This window comes from Sphaeroforma arctica, assembly GCF_001186125.1.
Source record: "Sphaeroforma arctica JP610 unplaced genomic scaffold supercont1.87, whole genome shotgun sequence".
NCBI classification, from domain to species: domain Eukaryota; class Ichthyosporea; order Ichthyophonida; genus Sphaeroforma; species Sphaeroforma arctica.
Window position 1 is genome coordinate 93,082 of NW_014040471.1, and position 2,534 is coordinate 95,615.

The 2,534-nt window shown below is 42.4% G+C and overlaps 1 protein-coding gene across 1 annotated transcript; it reads left to right on the forward strand.

Moving 5' to 3' along the window:
* Positions 1-386: 386 nt before the first annotated feature.
* Positions 387-1,670, forward strand: SARC_02028 (hypothetical protein; the record flags this gene model as incomplete). Its single annotated transcript, XM_014304230.1, has 2 exons — positions 387-392; positions 564-1,670. The coding sequence occupies 2 exons, from the start codon at positions 387-389 to the stop codon at positions 1,317-1,319; spliced, it is 762 nt and encodes a 253-aa protein (XP_014159705.1). The 3' UTR covers positions 1,320-1,670.
* Between the last annotated feature and the right edge of the window lie 864 nt (positions 1,671-2,534).

Sequence of the window (2,534 nt, forward strand, 5' to 3'; positions counted from 1 at the left end):
ATACGCATGGATTTTATTTATAAGAAACTCCTTTGATTTATATATAAAAAAGAAAATATGAAGCACAAGACCGCGATTTGTATGATTCAGAAGGCTATGTGATTATTTAGGGTTTGTGATTTTGGGTTCGGCCATAGCCATAGCCTCTGTACATATTTTTTATAGGCGGCCCTGGGCCCATAGCCTCCTAAAAAAAAAAGAACAAAAGTGTGGCTGCCCTGGCAACCATCAACAAAACCCAATAAAATGATCGCCAAACGGCTTCCCCCCCCCCCCCCCTCCCCAAAGAAAGAACATAATTATCTGTTTACCTAAATAGCGCCTTTCAATTATTCAAAGACTATATTATCGGCTGCATAGTAACTAACTAGAAGTGGTTGTGTACAATGATGGTCAAGCGGAAAAATTCAGTTTCATACGTATTGTACTATGTTTTTGGGGGACTATTGGTGTTTATTTTCGTTTGCTTGTGTCTGGGTGGGGACAGCAGCGCGTATTTCAACGCCTCTTCTCCCGACAACGAGCTTACGGAGCATACACACCCCCCAATGAAAAGTTTTTAGGGTGTGAAGAAGAATACAGCCCTCGACTCGGAAAACGTGCCTAACGAACTCGAAGGATGTTACCACGTATACTTAGATTGTGGCTCGAATCGTGGTGTGCAAGTTCAGAAGTTATATGAGCCAGAACTTTATCCTGACGTGCCAGTTAATACTTTCTTCAAGAAGATCTTCGGCAAAGTCGCCAAGCGTCGCGAGGTATGCAGTGTAGGGTTTGAACCAAACGCAAAGCACACAGAATACCTGAAGCGTATTGAAAGCTCATACAACAAGTGTGGGTATCGCACATTTTTCAAAGTCCCTACAGGGCTAGCTGACTACGATGGCGAGGGCAGTTACTTCTCGGACAATTCGAAGGAGTTCTATGAGTGGGGTGGCGGAGTGATTGAGAAAAGGGTTACGTCAAAAGCCAACACAGGCAAAGTGGAAATCATACGCCTGGTGAAATATATTAAGGACATCGTTAACACCCGGGACACCGGAGCTTCTGAACAAGACCTTTTGTCATACAATCCTCCCAGAGTCATGATGAAGATAGACATCGAAGGAAGCGAGAAAGACGTGCTGATTGATATGGCCCTTTCCGGTACATTAGAAATCATTGACTTTGCTTTTATCGAGTACCACGATGATCATCTTACAGATCCGGCGGATCGCCAGAAAACTGAAGACGCTCGTATGGTCGCGAATACCTTGAGTAAATACTCGAAATACGATGAAACCTACGGCTTATCTGACGAACCATTGCCCAAATGTTAGTAATGAAGCTTGCAGCGGACAACCGAGGTTTGGGTATCGGATTTATTTAGGATCCGCAGAAGATGGTACTGATAGGTGAATGTCATACCATCGGCAATGTTTGAGTGTCTGCCTTTCCAGGGTAAGTTTGGTCCGTTCCGCTGACAGTTGACTATTGAACAAATCTCCGCATACTGTTCGACTAAACAAGTAGCCGAAAAGTACTCTTGTTTAGCCCAATCAATGCAATGAGCGTTGTATATTAAATCGAGATACAATTAGTGTGTAATATTAAAGAGCAAACAGTGTCCTAGGGTGGATTCTCTGTTATTTACAGGTACTGGGATTCGAAGGATGCTGTACAGAAGGTTGGTCATATCTGAGTGTTCGTACCGATACTTTGAAACCGATGGCTTTATGGAGTATCGGAACCAAATTGGTTCGTGCCTACTAGGCATTTGCTAAACAGGACGTATCCAAGACGAGAGAACGACTGTGTATTGTATGTTATTTGCAAGGGCAGCTATTAGAGAGGAAAGCTGTTGATGGTTACACGTTGAACTCTTAGGAGTATCTGGTGAACTACTTTGCAGCATACAGTGGGCAGAATCGACACTACGTCCTTTTTCTCGAGGTTAAGAGATTAGAGAGGAAAGCTGTTGATGGTTACACGTTGAACACTAAGGAGTATCTGGTGAACTACTTTGCAGCATACAGTGGGCAGAATCGACACTACGTCTTTTTTCTCGAGGTTAGGAGAATTTGTGTGAACTGAGTACAAACTAAAATGAGCAACCACAAACAGAGAGATACTAATCCATCACAATAACGAGGCATCAAACGTCATACAAGTAAATAAATAAATCAGACAAGAACAACAACACGAGGTTCAAATAGTAGCAGTTCTCGCATGCTATGCGCAATCTGAATGTAGCTGTAGTTACGTGAAGGACGAAAGCAATAACATTGGAGACAGCTTTTGCAGATGATATCAGCATATATTCAATCATATAAGCCGCAAAATGATACTCATTACTATTTTTTAGGTTCAAAAGATAAAATAGGATCGGAGAGAGCATGACCTTGTTCTTGAACGTTCTTGCATGCGTAGCTACTACAATGCCCTGCAGTCTTTCAGGAGGTACGTTATTTATAAAAGTGGATCCGAGAGAGAAAGTCGTACTTGGACCAAACAAAGAAAACGTGGCAGTACTCTAGAAGTCAGTATTGAGGAAT